Here is a 20,384-nt window from a genome sequence, read left to right as displayed (position 1 = left end):
CCGGACCATAACCTCTCCAGTGTACAAGATACTGCGGTTTGCGCTGGAAGAAACGTCTCTTCAGAATCCTCTCGATCTTGAATTCCTCCCCTAAAGATGTTTTAATAGGTGGAGGAGGAGCAGGTTCTCTGAAGAATTCGTTGAGAATCAGCGGTTACAGCAATGAAATATGAAATGTGTTATGGATTCTAAGAGACGGAGGTAATGCAAGTTTGAAGGAGACGGGATTAATGACTTGTGATATGGCAAAGGGACCAATAAATTTAGGAGCCAATTTCATGGATGGAACTTGAAATCGAAGATTGCGTGTAGAAAACCAAACACGGTCTTCTACCCTTAGTACTGGAGCAACTCTTCTATGAAGATCAGCCGATTTCTTCTGTCTCTGTACAGCAGTAGACAGTGCTTCTTTGGTTTGAGACCAGATTTGAGAGAAGTCATGGATGAGAGTATCAGCCGCTGGTACTAGAGAGGAGGGAGCTTCGGACAAGAGAGGAGGAGTGGGATGTCTGACGTAGATAATAAAAAATGGAGAACGCCCAGAGGAGGAATGTAGAAGATTGTTGTGGGCGAATTCCGCCCAATACAGAAGATCATTCCATGTCGTTTGATGATCAGAAGCAAAACACCATAGAAAACACTCCAAGTCTTGATTCACTCGTTCTGTCTGTCCGTTAGTTTAGGGGTGATATCCAGAAGAAAATTTGAGACTGACTCCAATCTTTTTACAAAAAGCTCTCCAGAACTTAGCGACAAATTGTACTCCTCTGTCAGAGATGATCTCTTGAGGGCATCCATGAAGACGGAAGATGTTCTTTAGAAACAAATCTGCGAGTTTAGGAGCAGAAGGGAGTCCTTTACAAGGAGTGAAGTGTGACATTTTTGAAAAGCGGTCTACCATGACCCAGATGGTATTGTAGCAATTTATCAAAGGAAGATCGGTGGTGAAGTCCATCGTAATGCTGGTCCAGGGAGAAACCGGAATAGGCAGAGGAAGGAGAAGACCAGGAGGATTTTGTCTTGGCACCTTGTGGCGTGCACAAACCGAACATGCAGATACGAATTTTTGAACATCTGAAGCCAGTTTAGGCCACCAATAATATCTGGAGAGGAATTCTTTGGTTCTCTTGTAACCGGCATGGCCGGCAAATTTGGACTTGTGAGCCCAACATAGTAGTTTAGAGCGGAGATGAGGTTCCACGAATGAACGCCCTGGAGGGGGCGAGATTACTGAAGAATTGGTGATGGCCACTGTTTATATTGGATTTAGAATCATCTTGTTGTCTAGACAAGTGAGAGTACCGTCATTATCAAAGGACCTGGAGAGAGCATCGGCCTTGGAATTTTTGGAACCGGGACGAAAGGTTAGAATGAGTTGGAACCTGGCAAAGAAAAGAGACCAGCGAGCTTGACGGGGGTTAAGACATTGTGCTTCCTGGAGATAAGTAAGATTTTTATGATCTGTCATGACCGTGACGGGATGTAATGCACCCTCTAGTAAGAGACGCCACTCTTCAAGGGCAATCTTGATGGCTAATAATAATTTCTTGTCACCGATTCCATAATTAAGTTCAGTGCTAGAGAATTTCTTAGACAGGAATCCACAAGTTTCTAATGTTCCTGAAGCAGATTTTTGGGAAAGTATAGCTCCAATCCCGACTGAAGAAGCGTCCACTTCAATAAAAAACGGTCTCCCTTGGTCTGGCTGTTTGAGTATAGGGGCCGAAAGAAATGCTTCTTTAAGAGTTTTGAAGGCCAATATGGCTTCGACAGGCCATGGTTTGCTGCAGGCACCTTTTCGAGTTAAAGCTGTAATTGGACAGATAATGGACGAAAAGCCTTTAACGAACTGCCGGTAATAATTGGCAAAGCCGATAAAGCGTTGGGTAGCTTTGAGACCAATAGGTAATGGCCAGTTGACAATGGCCTTCACTTTCTGCGGATCCATCAGCAGGCCGGTGCCAGAAACTATGTATCCTAGAAATGGAACTTGTGAACGCTCAAAAAGGCATTTCTCCAGCTTGCAATATAAGGAATGTTTCCGGAGGCGAGAAAGAACAGTCTTGACATGGAGACGATGAACATGTAAGTCAGATGAAAATATCAAAATATCGTCCAGGTAGACAATTACAAATTGATACAGAAGATCCCAGAAGATCTCGTTGACAAAATCTTGAAACACTGCAGGGGCATTGCAAAGTCCAAACGGCATGACTAAGTACTCATAGTGCCCGTCACGGGTGTTAAATGCCGTTTTCCACTCATCGCCCTTTCAAATGCGGATTAAGTTGTAGGCCCCTCTGAGATCTAATTTAGAGAAGATTTTGGCTCCTCTAATCCGGTCGAACAATTCAGTGATCAATGGGAGCGGATAGCGGTTCTTGATGGTAATATCATTAAGACGGCGGTAGTCTATGCACGGTCTTAATGAACCGTCTTTTTTCTTTACAAAAAAGAATCCGGCTCCAGCTGGCGAGGTAGACTTTCTAATAAATCTTCTTTGAAGGTTATCTGATATATATATAAAGACATTGCCTTAGTCTCAGGGAGAGCTAGAGGATAAACTCTACCTTTGGGAATAGTTTTGCCGGGAATTAGCTCAATAGGACAATCCCATGCTCGATGTGGAGGGAGCGTCTCTGCAGCGGTTTTGCTAAACACATCAATAAAGTCTAAATACGGCTCTGGTAGTTTGAGGTGGGAATCCAGAGAGAGACAAGGAAGTTGGTTAGGAGGAAGTATTCTCGAGAGGCATTGATTGAAGCATGAGGAGCCCCAGGAGGTAACTTGAGCGAGAGCCCAATCGAATTGTGGCGAATGTTTCCTGAGCCATGGTAGCCCTAAAATGATGGAATTAACGGACTGTGGGATAACCAGGAACTGAATCCACTCTTGATGGAGAACCCCTACCTGCAACTGAACTGGAGCAGTAGTGTCAGTGATGGAACCGTTGCTGACACGGTTACCGTCAACTGCAGTAAGAACCAGAGGTTGCGGCAATGGAGTGCAGGGTATGTGAAGCTTCGACACCAGAGTGGCAGAGATAAAATTTCCTGCAGATCCGGAATCCACAAAAGCAGAGCAATTTAGGGAAGAGTCCGAAAATGTGAGGGTGACAGGCATCAGAAAACTGTTATCTTTGGAAGGAGAGGGAGAATGGAGACATGAACCTAGAACAACCTCCCTGGTGTTGCCTAGGCGGTGAAGTTTTCCGGCCTTCTTGGGACAAGAAGATAACAGATGGCCGGATTCTCCACAGTACAAACACAAACGATTCTTGATCCTGCGTTCTCTCTCATCCCGTGACAGACGAGAGCGTCCAATTTGCATCGGCTCTTCCGCCGGGAGAGCTGGAGATTGAAAACGAGGAGCCAAACGTACAGTGCGACGACCTTGGACCCTCTCCTGAGAGCGCTCTTGAAGGCGAATGTCTACCTTGACACACAAAGAGACCAATTCGTCAAGCTTGGATGGAAGCTTTTGCGAAGCCAGTGCATCCTTGATAGGGTCTGACAGGCCTTGCCAATAGGTGGCGAAGAGAGCTTCATCATTCCAGCCTAATTCTGAGGCTAAGGTACGGAACTGAACCGCGTATTGACCTGCAGTTAAAGAACCTTGGCGAAGAGCTAACAAACTGGATGCAGCCGAAGACACACGACCTGGTTCATCAAATACCCTCCGGAAGTTTTCAATGAAAGTGTCAGAATGAAGGAGAGATCCATCTCTTCATTCCCACAGTGGCGAGGCCCAAGCTAGGGCCTGTCCCGTCAAGAGAGAAATTATATAGGCCACCTTAGCTCTCTCAGATGCAAAGTTTTCCGGTGAAAGTTCAAACTGGATGGAACACTGGTTTAGGAATCCACGGCATTTCTCTGGGGTTGGAATCCGTAGTGTTCTAGAAGTAGCCAGTGCTGCGCTTGGTGGAACAGCAGCCGGAGCAGGATCAGGAACTGGGGCTGCTGCCTGAGAAGTGCTCAGGGCATCCAAGCGGGAAATCACTCCATGTAAACACTGCAAGAGTTGTGCTTGGTTGGCTTCCTGGCGTTCTACCCGTACTCCTAAATGGATGAGGAGGTCTCGGGATGAGGGTTCTCCGGTACCGTCAGTCATGGCCAGAGTAAACTGTCACGCTATAGGCCTATGAGGCTGAAGATGATATGACACTTACCGCTATTGGTGCCACTGGTCAAACAGGCGCGGAGTCTAACGTACCCCTGGTGTTCACCAGGGACCCCCGAAAGGAGGTTTGGACTTCGCAGCAGAGAGCACGCAGGTCGCGGTCCTGTTAGCCAGTTACCAGTGTAGCGTAGAGAGGTCAGACGGTTCCGGGTCACAGCAATCAGGAATATCAGGTACAAAAGGGTAATCCAAAGAATAGTCGCCAAGCCGAAGTCACAGTACAGAATGGGTCACACAGAAGAGTAGAATGGTCGCCAAGCCGGGGTCACAACAGGTAATCAGGAATCAGAATACTCAGGAGTATGGAGGAATAGGGAAGCCAGGAACACTGGTGGTGAACCTGTTACTCTGGCACCCTAATGGCGCCAGAGGCAGGTTTAAATAGAGTCTAGACTGAATTGACTGGTGGAGAGCGGAGGCGGCAGCGGGAACAGAAGCAGCGTCCCGTTGCCTAGCAACGGAACTGAGACCAGGGCGCATGCGCCCGCTATTCGGAAGTCCAGCAGCAGCCGACGGGGAGATCAGACGTCTGTTCCCTGTCTGACAGGGGAATCAGCGGGGACGGCGTCTGACAGTTATATTAACAGCAGATAAAAATATCCTTAAACTTTGTCAAGCTTTGATAATACTACTTAAAGATAAAATATTTCAATAGAGATCATGTCAGAACATACAGTCATGGCCAAAAGTTTTGAGAATGACACAAGTATTGGTTTTCACAGAGTTTGCTGCTTCAATGTTTTTAGACCTTTTTGTCAGATTTTGCTATGGCATACTGAAGTAAAATTACAAGCATTTCATAAGTGTAAAAGACTTTTATTTTAATTACATTATGTTTATGCAGAGAGTCAATATTTGCAGTGTTGACCCATCTTTTTGAAGACCTCTGCAATTCGCCCTGGCATGCTGTCAATCAACTTCTGGGCCACATACTGACTGATCGCCGCCCATTCTTACCTAATCAATGCTTGGAGTTTGGCAGAATCTGTGGGTTTTTTGGTTTTTTTCCACACGTCTCTTGAGAATTGACCAGAAGTTCTCAATGGGATTAAGGTATGGGGAGTTTCCTGGCCATGGACTTAAATTTTCGATGTTTTGATCCCCGAACCACTTAGTTATCATTTTTGCCTTATCGCAAGGTGCTCCATCATGCTGGAAAAGGCATTGTTCGTTACTAAACTGTTTTTGGATGGTTGAGAGAAGTTGCTCTTGGAGGATGTTTTGGTGTCATTCTTTATTCATGGCTGTGTTCTTAGGCAAAATTGTAAGTGAGCCAACTCCCTTGGCTGAGAAGTAACCTCACACATGAACGGTCTCTGGATGCTTTCCTGTTGGCATGACACAGGACTGATGGTAGCACTCACCTTTCCTTCTTCGAACAAACGTTTTTCTAGATGCCCCAAACAATCTGAAAGGGGATTCATCAGAGAAAATGACTTTACCCCAGTCCTCAGCAGTCCAAACCTTTACCTTTTGCAGAATATCAGTCTGTCCCTGATCTTTTCCCTGGAGAGAAGTGGCTTTTTTGCTGTCCTTCTTGACACCAGGCCATCCTCCAAAAGTCTTTGCCTCACTGTGCGCACTCACATCTGCTTGCTTCCATTCCTGAGCAAGCTCTGCACTGGTGGTGCCCCGATCTCGCATCTGAATTAACTTTAGAAGACGGTCCTGCCGCTTGCTGGACGTTCTTGGGCGCCCTGAAGCCTTCTTCACAACTATTGAACTTATCTCCTTGAAGTTTTTGATGATCCGATAAACGGTTGATTTAGGTGCAATTTTACTAGCCGCAATATCCTTGCCTGTGAAGCCCTTTTTGTGCAAAGCAATGATAACTGCATGCGTTTCTTTGCAGTTAACCATGGTTAGCAATGATTTCAAGCACGACGCTTCTTTTAAAGCTTCCAGTCTGTTACTCTAACTCAATCAGCATGACAGAGCGATCTTCATCCTTGTTCTCGTCAACACTCTCACCTGTGTTAACTAGAGAATCACTGACCTGATGTCAGCTGGTCCTTTTGTGACAGGGCTAAAATGCAGTGGAAATGTTGTTTTTGTGATAAAGTTCATTGTCATGGCAAAGAGGGACTTTGAAATTAATCACAATTTATCTGATCACTCTTCAAGACATTCTGGAGTATATGCAACTTGCCATTAACAATACTGAGGAAGCAGACTTTGTGAAAAATAATATTTGTGTCATTCTCAAAAATTTTGGCCATAACTGTACTGTGCCTCATTCATGCCAGAGAGTTACAAAAATAGTATACTTTAAACTGTTGTCTATAGTGTATTTGGACAATATTTGCATTATTCCTCCTATTATCTCAGAAAAAGGTGTTTTTTTTCACCAGAAGGCAGCAGAAAAGTACACCGCTACTTGTTTATATCACTAGTTTAGAACACAGGATGTAATTGACATTTTAGCTGGCATGGCATTATAAAGAGGATAACGTAATGGAACACATTTTAATGAAATTTTAATCACAGATTATATGTGTTACAAATTAGGGTGGTATAAATAGAGGGTTATAGAAAATGTTAGATCACTTGTAATAATTAGTTAATGATAACTGAAATGCCAGTGTATAACTATTAAAAGTTATAAACTTTTACAGAAATGCATGGCAAACCTCAACAGTCTAAACCCAAAGTTTCTGAAACATTGAAAAAGTCACTGAAAAAAGAGGAAGTTTCAAAATGGAAGAATATTTAGGTTGAAAATAATATAAAAAATAAAAATATATACTTCATAATTATTTATTTCAGAAATAAATTGTGTATTAGAATGAAACGTCTGGAACAATATAGATATATGTCTTTTTTAAATATATCATTACAAAGGTTTTTAAAATATGTTGGTCATGTGTGCTTCCACTTCCCATTAAGGGGACAGATGGAAATTAGAGGTATAATTATTACTTTACCCAAACATCAAGTATTATCTTTGCTGTAAGGAGATACCACAATTCAAGTCTAGTAAAATACTTGATTAAGGGCTGAGAAAACTCATTAGTATCCTGTCAGATCCAGCAGTTTTCTCCTGAGATAGCCCAATGATATCACCAGGAATTCTTAAACAATAAAGGCATTATGTGTCTGCAATGTGTGTGACAAGAGCAAGAGAACAGAAATTCTATAAATAACTCTTTGAGATATCACTTAAAATATATCCTGTCTTTGTCACTCAGTTGCAAAGAGCTAGGTAAGAAAATACCTAAAGTGGGCTTCAACCCATAAAGCAAAAGGCAAGCATACAATTGTAATTTATATGAAAACAGAAGTGATTTACTTAAGATAATGGGCCTCATTTAGAGTTAGGAGCACAGCAAAAAAAGGTGCAAATTGGCACCTTGGCAAATCATGATGCACAGAGTGGGAAAGGGCATGTCGTAGATCAACTCTAAATTGTAATGCAACAATAAAGCTGTCCATTATTTGTGTGATGCATGCAAAGCAGCCAGTAATTTCCACAAATTAAAAAAATAAAAACATTTACAAATTGTAAATAGGTTTGTCCAGGACAAATCTGCTCTTTATTTTGCTTTGCTATTACCTCTAAATGAGGCCCAGCGTGCGCAACCAACCGACAGTTTTCAAAAGTCCATTTAATTACTCCAATTCCGATGTATTCAGAAACCTGCGTTTAGCTGTTATTGAATAAGGAAAGGCTCTCACTCCAATCTTTTTTTTTTTTCTTACTAGATAAGAACACAAATTAAGCAGAAAAATTAGTAATCGGGTAAGATGAGGTTAGAATTTGAGTAAGCTTTAGCACAATAGAAAAATATTATATATCTGCGCAAACACCAGTTGATATCGGTGATGGCTGCCAAAATGGGGACAATGTAAACGGGGGGGACCCCTCCTCCCTGGTTGAACTGTGAAATGACCACAAGAAAAACTTGGGGTGGTCCCCAGGCGCCTGTACATATAAACAATGGTAGTGGATGAGTTAATGAATATTTATTGAAACATAAACACAATGGTGAAGTGGAGGCATAAACTTACACCTTCTAGTGCTGCAATAATTTAAAACAAGCACAGTAAACATCCAGCAGTCCTGCTGGTATGCATAAAAGTTCCAAAAAGCAGACAGCCGTCTGTTTGATACTCTTCTAATAGAAAAGTGGTTGCCAAGTCTGAAAGCAATTAAAAATTCGCCATGTGTATTAGGCCCAAACAACAATAGGTATTGTGATCTCGTTGACTGTAAAAAACTAGTATCCGTCCAAGGTGCACAATAAATAGTTAGTTGAAAACAATGTAAGTTGGCAATTGCTTTGAGGGTGCTAACAGCTCCGGTATACCTCATAAGGGATAGGGAACAGAGAAGGGGGTTAACTCACCCTGCTTCTGCAGGATCTATTCCACAGGTGTCCGTATGGGGAAGCCGCTGTACGAGTCTCCGTCCACGCTGTTAGACATCCAGCTGCCGAGTGAAAGTTGGTTGTTCGCGCATGCGCATGCGGATGGGATTATCCAGTCTGTATTAGCGTGATGCCGGCTTGTCAGTGAGAGATGTAAATGCTGTTGGTTATTGGTAAATCCGTTTAGATTAGGTCCTACGCGTTTCACCCAATGAAGGGCTTCCTCAGGGATGCATACATCCCTGAGGAAGCCCTTCATTGGGTGAAACGCGTAGGACCTAATCTAAACGGATTTACCAATAACCAACAGCATTTACATCTCTCACTGACAAGCCGGCATCACGCTAATACAGACTGGATAATCCCATCCGCATGCGCATGCGCGAACAACCAACTTTCACTCGGCAGCTGGATGTCTAACAGCGTGGACGGAGACTCGTACAGCGGCTTCCCCATACGGACACCTGTGGAATAGATCCTGCAGAAGCAGGGTGAGTTAACCCCCTTCTCTGTTCCCTATCCCTTATGAGGTATACCGGAGCTGTTAGCACCCTCAAAGCAATTGCCAACTTACATTGTTTTCAACTAACTATTTATTGTGCACCTTGGACGGATACTAGTTTTTTACAGTCAACGAGATCACAATACCTATTGTTGTTTGGGCCTAATACACATGGCGAATTTTTAATTGCTTTCAGACTTGGCAACCACTTTTCTATTAGAAGAGTATCAAACAGACGGCTGTCTGCTTTTTGGAACTTTTATGCATACCAGCAGGACTGCTGGATGTTTACTGTGCTTGTTTTAAATTATTGCAGCACTAGAAGGTGTAAGTTTATGCCTCCACTTCACCATTGTGTTTATGTTTCAATAAATACTCATTAACTCATCCACTACCATTGTTTATATGTACAGGCGCCTGGGGACCACCCCAAGTTTTTCTTGTGGTCATTTCACAGCTTTAGCACAATGTTAAACGTCACAGTGACATTTTACCAGCATAGTGAATTTGCCTTGCAAGACAGGTACCATTGATTGGTAAATTAAAAAACAGGAGTGTGGCATATATCTCAACATAGTGGAGGAGTGATATAATGCTGGGAAATGTAGAGTTAAATGACAAATACTTACTCTGTACACAGCTACTCTATAAAGATCACACCACTCTAATTTTAAGATATTTAATTCTGTACTTAAACACTCACTTACCTTACACCTATAGCGTGATTTGTCCTAAAACACAACAAAGGAACAAAGATCAAGTTAATACACATACATGCAAAAAAAATTAAAAAAATAATAACATACAAATGAAAAATATTTTTTCTTGGTCAATCCCCAAGTTATTACTTTTCAATACACATTATGGAAAATTTGGTTTAAACAGAAATGACTGTTCTTGACTGAAATCATATTTCAGGCTCAGACTAACACACTGTGCCTCCCCAAGTCAATTTTGCTGTGTATCCCCAACTTCTACCACGCCCCATAAAACAAAAGCATTAAAAGAGGATTTATATACTTACGTTAAATCCGTTTCTATGATTCCGTCTGGGGGACACTGCTTACCATGGGGTGTGAAGGGAAGCATGGGAGTTGGCACCTAGCTAGTAAATTTCTAGCATTGCTGACAGACCCCTCCCCTCCTCTCTACATACCCCCGCCTCTTCCTCTTCAGTTAATTCAAAAAGCCCCAAGGAGAAAGGTCAATCAAACAAGAGCATATAGAGGAAAGGCAGAAGGGAGGGATCGCAGTGTCCCCCAGACGGAATCAGAGAAACGGATTTAACGTAAGTATATAAATCCTCTTTTCTCTTTCATCCAGTCTGGGGGACACTGCTTACCATGGGGACGTTCTAAAGCAGCCCGCTTAAGGGTGGGACCGCTCTGAAAGCCCCGCTCATAGAGCACTACAAGCGAAATCTTCATCTGCGGATGCGAATACATTAAATTGATAGAATTTGGCAAATGTGTGGACAGAAGACCAGGTGGCTGCCCTGCAAAGCTGGTCAGCAGAAGCCCCATTTCTTGCTGCCCATGACGCCCCTACCGATCTGGTGGAATGGGCCATAAGTCTCTCCGGCACAGGCAGGTTAGCTGTCATTTAAGCCTGCCTAATAGTTGCCGTAACCCATCTTGCAATGGACTGTTTAGAGGCTGGCCAGCCTCTTTTGTTAGAATCATATAGGACAAACAGAGAATCGTTTTGTCTAATCCGAGATGTTCTTTTGACATAAATACGGAAAACCCTGACCACATGTAACTTTTTCATAGACTGCCGATCAGAGTGAGAAGAAGATGAAAAAACCGGAACTACAATTTCCTGGTTCAAATGGAAAGAGGACACCACTTTTGGAACAAAGGAGGGGAGTGTTCTCAGAACCGCTCGGTCCTCATGAAAAACCAGATATGGCTCCCGGCAAGACAGAGCTCCCAATTCCGATACCCTACGTGCCGATGCAATTGCTAAAAGAAAAACAACTGTTATGTACTTGCCCTTAGTTTTGCCCTCATTCAAGATGGCCGTGATTGCCTCATGAAGTTTCCATCTTGGATCTCTGTTATGAACTTGCCCTTACAAAAGCCCTTATCCAAGATGGCCGGGACTGTCTCATGAAGATTCCATCTTGGATCCCATTTCCTGTTTGGGCCTAGAAAAAGCACTTCCTGTTATGAAGCCTTTGCACGAGTATTGTGTTTGTATCTGAACCAGATGCTTCCACAGAACCTTGCCTCCTTGTGATTTGGACTACAAGTACTTGATACTTCCACCAGACCTTTATACTCTTGTGACTTTGGACTTTATTTGTTGGACACTGGAGATTTATTTGTATACCAAAATAAATCCTGTTGAATTCAGAAATACCTGGCTATTGGGTTCCGTTTGTGATACCAGAAGTGCGACAACAACCTTCCAGGTCAAACACCTAAAATCTGCCTCAGGTAAAGGTTCAAAGGGAGGCCCTTCAAGCATGTCCAGTACCAGGTTAAGATCCCATGGTGCTGTAGGTGGAACATAGCGAGGTTGAATATGTAAGACTCCCTGAAGAAAAGTCTTGATATCTGGCAAATCCGCTAATTTCCGATGAAAAAAGACTGACAGTGCCGATACCTGAACCCTTAGGGAACCTAAATGAAGACCTGTTTCCAGCCCATGCTGAAGAAAAGCCAATAAGCGAGGGAGACGGAAGGAAGACGTGTGATATGACCTATTTTCACACCATCTGATATAGGTTCTCCAAATCCGCTGATAGATGCGAGCCGTAACTGGTTTTCGAGCTTGCATCATAGTGTTAACTACACTAGAGGAAAAAACCCTAGCCCTCCAGAGGCTGGCTTCAACCTCCATGCCATTAAACTGAGCTGAGGAAAATTCTGGTGACTAAAGGGAACTTGAAGAAGGAGGTCATCTCGTGGCGGAAGACCCCCCATGCCTTAGCATGGGAATCGGAGAAACCAGGTATCCCAACCTGAGCTCCCATGACATCGTCATTTCGTTCCCTGCCACCGCTAAGGGATCTCTTGCCCTTGCTAAAAACCTGTGAACCTTCTTGTTGTGTCTGGAGGCCATGAGATCTATATCCGGAAGACCACACCTCTGAACTAGAGACTGAAATACATCCGGATGGAGTGACCACTCCCCCGGGATCATTTGATTTCGACTTAGATAGTCGGCCTCCTAACCCCTTATTCTTGGAATGAATACTGCCGAAATTGCCGGAACCTATTGTTCTGTCCAACAAAAAAAGTTCCTTCTAAAGGGTTGACGAAAGGAGCTGACCCGAGAAGTGCTGCCCCTACCTGAGAATACCGGCAAAGAAGTGCTTTTGCCCCCTGTTGCCTGGGAAATCATAGTATCCAATTCCGGCCTGAACAAACCTGCTGCTGAAAAAGGAATGGATTCAACGGACTTCTTTGATTCCGAATCTCCTTCCCAGGATTTCAGCCATAACGTTCTTCTTGCTGAAATGGATGCAGCCTGAATAGAGGAGGACACAGACGCTTAGCTCTGAGCCGCCTCATAAAGGTACCCCAATGCCTCTTTCAGATGCAAAGCCAGGGAAGTAACTCCGAGTCCTGTAAGGCCTCTGCCAGTTGGTCTGCCCATGTTTCCATGGCTCTAGCAACCCAAGCTGAAGCAAATGCGGGTCTAAAGGAAGAACCCGCAGCCACAAATATAGATTTTAGCTGGGATTCCACCCTGCGATCATTGACATCCTGCAGAGTTGCCGAACCTGAGACTGGTAGCAAAGTGTGTCTGGCCAAACAGGCTACTGGAATATCTACCTTAGGAATACTCTCCCAGCGGCCACATCTTCCTCCTGTAATGGATACAGGGAAGAGAACTTTCTGGGAACAGAGAACCTTCTATCAGACTGTTTCCAGGCTCCCTCTGCAATATCTCTGAGTTCTACTGAAGGGGGAAAACGAATAGCCTTCCTTTTGGCCTTCTTAAAGAGACTTCTTTCTCTAGGAGTAGGATCCTCCGGTTCAGGGAGGTCCAACGCCTCTCTTACCGCTAAAACCAAATCATTAACAAAATGGCTTTTAGGGTCTTCTTCCTGCACCAAAAGTTGCCCCTGGTCAGGTTTAGAATATACTTCTCCCTCCTCCTCAGAAACCCCCTCCGGGTCTGAAAGGACCATAAGGATATTAGTGGGTCTAGGCCTCTTCCTCTTAGCAGGCGGGATGTTTGGGGATTCAAGTAACTGGTTTAGCTTATCCAAACCCTTAATAAAAGCTGCGGACCATGCCGGCTCTGTGGGAACAGGGGCCTGGTCTGTAAGCAATGAGGAAGGTCCTGGCATAGACTCTTCAAAAGAACCTATGGGAGCAGGAAGGCCCAAAGGCGTACTAGCACTATTAGCCACCGCGGCTGCCACAGTAGACATCAGCTGATTGGACTGTGACACCATCTGTGCTAAAGAGGAAACAGACTGTGTCAGGGAGGCCACCCAGGCCGGTTTCCTCCGTCAGTGGGGCTGCAACAAGCTGGGATTGCGTAGGGGGACCCCCTGCATCGCAGACAGAACATAGAGCCAACGGGTCCCTCTGCCCACTAGGTAATTTTGCATTACACTTTGAACAAGTGAAACACTTTACTTTAGGGCCCTTTCCTTTAGCTGTCATTTTACAAAGGAAGGCACACCAAACATACAGACTTAAATTTAGCTGTTAGAGAGCGAGAGACAGCATAGAAAACAATATGAAAAAGAAAAAAAGAACAGGCATAAAAGTTATACTTGTAAATTATTAAACCAAAATAAAATAACTTGGCAAGTGGGAGAACTATAATATAATTTCCACTAGCCTACTTTGCAGTCAGCAATACAATAATATATGTTTAAATAAATCAGATACTTAGCCCAAACAGGGGAGAAGTCCAACAGCAGTGCCTGGTGTCTGCTCCCTCTGATCTGTGTCCTTTCCCGGAATTATATTTGGCGCCAAAAAGGCTGGCCTAATCCAACTTTCCATGGAGAGCAGGGGAGCTCTATATCATAGCTCCACCCCCCCTCTGATAATGCTGTCTCTCCGTAGTGCTTTTCCTGCCCCATTAGCGGGGAGGAGAAGAAAACAAATAGTATATGGCAGAGTAGTGGAGACCTCAATTGAGGTCTCCACAGCGGATTTTCACCCCGATGCCCCCTCCTATGTATGAGGGGGGATCTTGGTATGACCCCCTTCCGTTTCCTCTCCTCCGCGGCTATATTTTTTTAAAATGGCTGCCGGCATTCTTTTCATTCCAATACCCGGCCCTCCATGCCTAAAGGCAGCGCCGGTTATCGGTGAGGCCCCAAGAGTGACAACGGTCCGGAGAGACTGCTAGTCACTCTGTATTCAAGCACCCTAATTTGCTCTGCCAGGGAGAGCCTCTGGCTCTCAGCTGACAGAGCAGTGCCTGCGCTGCTGTTCTGTGAGTGTGCTCTCTATAATAGAACACACTCCCAGGCCCAAGATATTCTCCTACAAAATAAACAAGAAAATAAAATAAAATCTAGCAGCAACTAAAACAGTACCTAACTCCATGGGCACCTAGAAAAAACTGAGGCGGAAGAGGCGGGGGTGTGTAGAGGGGAGGGGTCTGTCAGCAATGCTAGAAATTAACTAGCTAGGTGCCAACTCCCATGCTCCCCTTCACACCCCATGGTAAGCAGTGTCCCCCAGACTGGATGAAAGAGAAATAATCACTTAAAATACTAGCAGAATATACAAAATCAGATTTTTATGTGCTTTAAAGATAAAAAAGCATGACAAGATAATGATTGAAAGAGTAGCTTGCCAATCCTGAATTTCGGCCATGCTTGGTCCAGGCCAATGTGGTCTACCCAAAATGAAACTGATCCATATATCCAAATTGTATTTTTCAGGCAGTAGTTAATGCTCCATCATCAGCAAGACTCCTTATTTCATTGACTGATGTATATAAATAATCCCCACTATTATTGTAACCATATCTACAGTAACAAGTAAGGCCAAAAAGTTGCATTCCCATATTCATCATCCTGAGAATGCTTCATGCATAGCTGTATTCACAATGGATCACTTCAAAAACTGCACAAGCTCTGCTATAAATTGGGTATTTCTGTTAACGTTCAAACTTAGATCCCCGCATTTCTTTTCAAGCCACACACACTATGATATATGTCAACTTGCTCAAAATCATCTGCAATATTGCATCACATGGCCAAAAATACTATATAAGCTCATATGTAACATCAATATGTTGTGGAGTAGAATTATAATATTCTAAAAATAATAAAAATAATAATAACAATAAAGCATAATATATTCCACAGAGATTGTGTTTTTCTCCATAGTTGTCCTTCTAAAGTAGGGGAGAATTATTCTGCCAAATAATTAATAATAAGTAGCCTGCGTGATGGGCATTCTGTCACTCTAGCGTCTGTCGCGGTGGGAGCACTCTTCCTCTATTCAGGGGTCAGTGATTTTAGTTTACCATAGATGCCTGGGTACAGGGAATTATGGACATGGGGTATATAATTGAACTCCTTGGGTATCCTCCCAGGCAGTTTTGCCTTTAAAGCAATTGCTGTTATAAATTTCCTCTGCAAAGTCACCAATATTCAGCAACTTGCAAAATGTGCAGTTTCATATATTTACCCCCCAGAAATGCATCCAAACTGATTGTTGTAGTAGATTGCAGTAGCTTTCAAAGGATAACCAATTCAATAAATCAATTCTAGTATTGCTAAAACAAAGAAAAATAAACTGCTGCGTTTGTTAAAACAATGTGCAGTAACACTTACATAATGCCTGTCAGTAAAATTAATCACTTTTCCACGTTGCTTATGCTGATGAAACATGTTCCCTTTCAGCAAGTAGTATCTGTTTGGAAAAATAAATTGTTTGATTAAAAAAAAATATTAAAATTAGTGCAAAACCATTTTAAGATACTCCACGCTGTAAGATTGCTACAACACAAAGTTTCTATATCTCAGGATATACACATGAATGGCAGTGCCTATGTAAGATTCCAACACTATAACAACTTGTACCTACAGAATAACACCATAACTTAATATAGACTCTTGGGGGCATAATCAACTGTCGGCGGAAACGCCGAAAATCCCGCGGTCTGCGCACGATTACTGTTATTACGGTAATCTACTCGCTGGATTTCAGCTCGCAGCTCCCTGAGCCGCGAGCTGAAATCCAGCTAGATTTTACCGTATTAACTGTAATAGTTTTAACGCCGCGGGACTTTTTAACAATTGAATATGCCCCTTAGGGGCATAGTCAATTCTTGCCATTTTCCGCGGCGTTAAAACTATTACCGTTATTACGGTAATAGTAAGCTGGATTTCAGCTGAGCCGCGAGCTGAAATCCAGCGAGAAAACTACCGTAATAACGGTATTTATGCGCACTATTACCGTAATAACGATAATAGTGCGCTCGCCGTGGGATTTTTAGCTTTAACGCCATGAATTGAATAGGCCTCCTATCCTCTTGATCCTATTCCCTTGCAAATTGGGAAATCCCTGTCTTCTGTACTCATTTCACCTCTAACTCAAATCTGTAATCTCTCGCTCTCTACTGGCATCTTTCCATCACTACACAAGCATGCAGTGATTACTCCTATTCTAAAAAAACAAGATTCCGACCCAAACTCTCTATCAAATTACCGTCCCATCTCTCAGCTGCCGTGCCCCTCCAAGCTTCTGAAGAGACTTCCCTACACTCGCCTCACACGCTTCCTTTCCGCTAACAACCTGTTGGATCCTCTTCAGTCTGGCTTTCGTTCTCAACACTCCACAGAGACTGCGTTGACCAAGGTTGTCAATGATCTGATCACTGTTAAAACTGAACGCCATTACTCTCTCCTAATTCTCCTGGATCTCTCGGCTGCATTTGACACCGTTGACCACTCTCTTCTCCTACAAACACTGCAATCCCTAGGTCTTCAAGACACTGTTCTTTCCTGGTTCTCATCCTACCTTTCTAATCGCTCATTCACTGTTAATTTCTTTGGAGCCACCTCTGCTCCGTTTCCCTTATCAGTTGGAGTACCACAAGGCTCAGTGCTAGGTCCTCTGCTGTTCTCTATCTATACCGCTTCTCTTGGAAATCTAATAAGTTCCTTTGGCTTTCAGTATCATCTCTATGCAGATGATACCCAAATCTATCTATCCTCTCCTGATCTCTCGACATCTGTGTTGTCCCGTGTAACTGACTGTCTTTCTGCCATTTCATCTTGGATGTCCTCTCACCAACTCAATCTTAATCTTTCCAAAACAGAGTTAATAATATTCCCACCCACAAGAGCATACCTGACATTTCTATCTCTGTTGATAATATGACCATAAATCCCACCTCACAAGCTCGCTGCCTAGGTGTAATCCTTGACTCACACCTATCCTTTGTTCCCCACATTGACTCTATATCTAAATCCTGCTACATACATCTAAAGAACATTTCCAGAATTCGCACATATCTCACGCAAGACACTGCAAAAACCTTAATTCATGCACTCATCATCTCCAGCATTGACTATTGCAATTCCCTCCTTACTGGTCTTCCCAAAAACAGACTCAAACCCCTACAATCTATTTTGCACGCTGCGGCAAGACTGATTTTCCTTGCAAATTGTTCTTCCTCTGTTGAATCACTCCGTATGTCTCTACACTGGCTGCCTGTTTTGTACCGAATCCAATATAAAATACTTTTACTAACCTACAAGGCCATCAACAAAGCTGCACCAACATACATCTCCTCTCTTGTCTCAAAATATCTCCCAACTCGGCAACTCCGTTCTACACAAGATCTGCGTCTCTCATCCACCCTCATTACATCCTCCCATTCCCAGTTACAGGACTCTTTTCAGGCTGCACCCACTCTATGGAATTCTCTCCCTCGCACAGTAAGACTCTCCTCTGGTCTACAAACTTTCAAGCGTTCTCTGAAAACCTACCTCTTCAGACAAGCTTATAATATTCCTCAGCCACCCTCTTAATCTCGCTACCTTTCGCCTGTTACACAATTTCACACAAGACAACTACCCCCTGACCAACATTGTTGTATGACGGGTTCATTTAGCTTATGAGTCACTTTTACCTTTGCAGTCTGGCTGGGCCAAAATGCAAAATGTAGACTTAACCTCATGTGTCATTCTCCCATTGTCAAATAGATTGTAAGCTTGGCGAGCAGGGCCTTCTCACCTCTTTGTCTGTTTTACTCAGTTTATTAGTTTATTATGTTTGTCCCCAATTGTAAAGCGATACGGAATATGTTGGCGCTATATAAATAAATTATGATATGCCCCTTAGTGAGCCTCTACTCCATGCCCCAGCAAGTTTTAACTAAATAAGACAGAGCAACTTGTAAACTTTCACATTGTATTTACTATCTTTAACTTAAGCTATCCTATCATTTATGTCACAAATAACACAATGGGGCATATTCAATTGACGGCGGGATCGCCGAAAATCCCGCGCTCAAAAAATATTACCGTTAATACGGTAATATCTCGCTGGATTTCAGCTCGCAGCCCCCACGCAGGATTACCGTAAAAACGGTAATATTTTTTGAGCGCAGGATTTTCGGCGATCCCGCCGTCAATTGAATATGCCCCAAACAATCTTAAAAAGTCACATAATTTCTCTTGCCACAAAACTGTCACTAATGTAACATTATGTATAATGTTAGAAATCAGTAAAACTGAATAGCGTCGTAATGCCTTTACAATTAGCAGAGAATGGGATCTATTAATTCTTCTGTAATGTATTTCTTATAGGATAAATAAAAGGAAAAGGTTTTTTTAGCATTTACTATATACCGTATTTCCCCATGTACAAGACGCATCTATTCCCCAAAATTTTGGGTCTAATAACTGGGTGCGTCTTATAGAGGGGTAGTAGCACTTACCCTGTCAGATGACTCCTCTGTCTGGTAAAGTCTTCTCTCTGTCTAATCCTGATGCTGGAATCCCGATTAAGGTCCTCTCTGCGATGTCCGGATGTCCTTTCAGGACCTTGACAAGGTCCTGAAAGGATTGTCAAGGTCCTGAAAGGACATCCGGACATCGCAGAGAGGACCTTAATCGGGTTTCCAGCATCAGCATCAGGATCAGACAGAGAGAAGACAGAAGACTTGCCCTGTCAGATGATTCCTATGTCTGGTAAAATCAGAATTCACTATAGCGTTGTCTCTCCTCTGTATAAGCTGCACAAATACTCTGTGAAAAAATTGAGGATAATGTTTATCATCAATTTTTTCATATGATTTATATAGGTGCGTCTTATACAGTGTAGTGTCCTATACATGGGGAAATACGGTAATCACAATAAAATACTTTCTATTAACCTGCAGGCAGTATCAATCTCAAAGCAATAATGGCATGAAGTAAACATAGTTGCGATTTGCATTCACTGATTACATTTGGCAGATTAAAATAGCCACACAATACTCACGCAATGTTTTTCTAAGCACAAATGCCACAATTACAGTACAGAAAACATTGCTGTTTGATTATTACCCCTCCCTTTAGAATGTAAGCTCTCAAAGGCAGTGTCCTCTATATCTGTTGGTAATTTTTGTCTACTGTTATCCATCTATGCCCTTGTCCTGTATTTTGTTACATTCTGTGAGTCTAAAAGATTTTTAGTTTTTTTACATACTCATTTACACTACTTAGGTGTAACAGTTTTATGTATTTGTGATTCCACTCACTTTATTAGTTATAACGTATCTGTATTTGTACAATTGTCCAGCCCGGAATCTGTGGTGCTCTATAAATTATTAATAATTATTACCTGAAACATTCTGTGGAGATACGTCATGCAAGGTTCCTATGGGACCTAGCAGCTAATTGAATCTACCCCCATGATCTAGCGAGCAAATATGAGCAAAGGTGAAAAACAAATAAAGCAACATTGCCTCCAGAACGCACTCTGGGGTAATGTAATTTCACAATTTTTTCCAAAGATCTCATAGAAGTGCGCAGGAAAATCAGTGTTGTTTTGGTGCCATAGTACACAGAAATTAGCACCGCCTATCACAGGGAATTGAATTCCCCCCATAGTGCGATGTTCCAACGGGACTTCACAGCTAACTGAATCTGCCCCAACTTACAAAACGAATCTAGCTTTGGGTTACGTTGTGTTTAACTTGCAGCGAGCAAACGTGGAACATTCATATTGCATATAACCATAATATTTAGAAACAATGAAAAAATATTTTCGTGACAACGCACAGGTTTGATTCCAACTGATAACTCACATTAGTCGCAACACAATAGTAATGGCTAGATCCCCTTCATCGAAAGGACCTTCTGACATCACCAGGTCATGTGACTGCTGTAGTCACATGATACACAG

At 42.9% G+C, this 20,384-nt stretch overlaps 1 protein-coding gene across 3 annotated transcripts in view; it reads right to left on the bottom strand.

The window, feature by feature from the left end:
• The window catches only part of LOC142158610 (uncharacterized), a 133,191-nt gene extending 112,808 nt beyond the window's left edge, over positions 1-20,383 (bottom strand). For all 3 annotated transcript variants that reach the window (XM_075212726.1, XM_075212729.1, XM_075212727.1), the window contains exons 1-3: positions 20,287-20,383; positions 15,818-15,896; positions 9,756-9,779 (exon numbers count right to left, since the gene is read on the bottom strand). In XM_075212726.1, coding sequence (XP_075068827.1) covers positions 9,756-9,779; positions 15,818-15,896; positions 20,287-20,345 — 162 coding nt within the window. In that variant the 5' untranslated portion in view covers positions 20,346-20,383. The remainder of the gene's footprint in view (positions 1-9,755; positions 9,780-15,817; positions 15,897-20,286) is intronic.
• Between the last annotated feature and the right edge of the window lies 1 nt (position 20,384).

The sequence above is a fragment of the Mixophyes fleayi genome, chromosome 5 (assembly GCF_038048845.1).
Source record: "Mixophyes fleayi isolate aMixFle1 chromosome 5, aMixFle1.hap1, whole genome shotgun sequence".
Classification (NCBI taxonomy): Eukaryota; Metazoa; Chordata; class Amphibia; order Anura; family Limnodynastidae; genus Mixophyes; species Mixophyes fleayi.
The sequence above is the reverse complement of the archived record's forward strand: the minus strand, read 5'-3'. Positions and strand labels throughout refer to the sequence as shown.